Source organism: Aphanomyces astaci (genome assembly GCF_000520075.1).
Source record: "Aphanomyces astaci strain APO3 unplaced genomic scaffold supercont1.16, whole genome shotgun sequence".
In the NCBI taxonomy this organism is placed as follows: Eukaryota; Oomycota; class Saprolegniomycetes; order Saprolegniales; family Verrucalvaceae; genus Aphanomyces; species Aphanomyces astaci.
This window is the reverse complement of record NW_009798279.1, coordinates 916425-917839: the sequence shown is the minus strand read 5'-3', so window position 1 is coordinate 917839 and position 1415 is coordinate 916425. Positions and strand designations below refer to the sequence as shown.

General features: G+C 50.0%; 1 protein-coding gene across 2 annotated transcripts in view; it reads left to right on the top strand.

The window, feature by feature from the left end:
• Nucleotides 1-203: 203 nt before the first annotated feature.
• Nucleotides 204-1415, top strand: part of H257_07754 — a 2198-nt gene continuing 986 nt past the window's right edge. Inside the window, exons 1-3 of one of the 2 annotated variants that reach the window (XM_009833386.1) lie at nucleotides 204-610; nucleotides 682-999; nucleotides 1111-1292. In XM_009833386.1, coding sequence (XP_009831688.1) covers nucleotides 278-610; nucleotides 682-999; nucleotides 1111-1292 — 833 coding nt within the window. In that variant the 5' untranslated portion in view covers nucleotides 204-277. Of the gene's footprint in view, nucleotides 611-681; nucleotides 1000-1110 lie in introns of both variants that reach the window. The other variant, XM_009833387.1, reaches the window with a different exon arrangement.

Sequence of the window (1415 nt, the reverse complement as noted above, 5' to 3'; positions counted from 1 at the left end):
AAAATTCTTTGTAAAAAATTATGATTTATCCTAATTATGCGAATTTCGAATAATTAGGACTATTAATAGTACTACTGTACTAGTACTGTAGTTGTCGGTAATTCGCGAATTTCATTAAATTAGGCTTGTTCTTTTAACAAGCCTAATATTCGCGGATTGTTTTTACGGTTGGGAGAGGCAGTGGCATACAAACACCAAGTGTAATCGATGCATCCAGTGTTTAGGGGATGATGGGACGACTTTCCGCAAAGCGCATTTGCAACGACGAAGCACCGCCATGACCCAAGAATGCGAGCTGCTGGACGACATGGAGAAGCGCTTGAAGAAGCGCGCGTACATCCGAACCTTCATGAAGACGTACCGGAAAAAGGAGAAGCGGGGCCACGAACAGCTCAAGGCCCAAAAGGTGCAGCTCGAGAACGAAGTCCGCGCCATGTTCCTGTCCACGGGGCGGTATGTCCGCACCAAGACGATGTTGTCGTGGAAGGACATTGCCAGTGCATTGGCCACAAGCAAGAATGAGGTTCTGGACACGAACCAGCAGCTGCGAGCTCAAGTGATGTCTCTGCATGGCATTGTTCAGGAAATGCACCACTGGGCGGGGATTGTGGTACGTCCGCCTGTCCGTCCGTCCATCCATACGCCCCCTTCGTCCTGACGTCGAATGTGCAATCTTGTTAGCGTCCGTTGACCGTGACCTCGTCATGGCGCAACGTGTCCCTGCCAGCGTCGCCTACATCTCGATCGTTAGCGAAGGACTGGATCTCCCGTCAATTGCTTGAGCAAATGAATCGTGTGCTCACGTCGCAGCCATTTCCTGCAGATCACGCCAAGTATCACGACTGGGACATGATCTTCTCCGACGACGACAGCCACTTTCACATCAAGCAATGCTCGCAGTTCGTATGGGACGTCCCCATCGAGTCCGTCGTCACGCTGTACTACCGGCACGCGTGCTCGGCGTTGTGGCTCGACGGCCACCAACCGCTCGGGCTGCAGGTACGGCCAACGACCGCCAACGACCACGTGTATTTCCCACCTATGTGGCGTGTGTATTTCCCAAGTATGGCTAGTTTGTCCCTGTGTACTACTTTAGTATGTACGTGTTAGTCTTTAAAGGAAGAAACCGAGCAAACGACATTGCATCAACTGATTTCGCGGGCCGGAGAGCATGTGAACCTGCTCAGCGGCATCTCCCGAGGCAAAGACTGTTGCCATATTGTCCTCAAGCAAATCCAAGACGACGAGAGCTTTGCCTTGAATGGCCGCCGCCAGCGGAATCGCACGGCGTGGTAGATACCATGATGTCCCTATATTCTCGTTATGTTATATTCTCATTGTGTTATAATATCGTTGTGTTATATTCTCGTTGTGTTATATTTTCATTGTGTTATATTCTCATTGTGTTATATTCT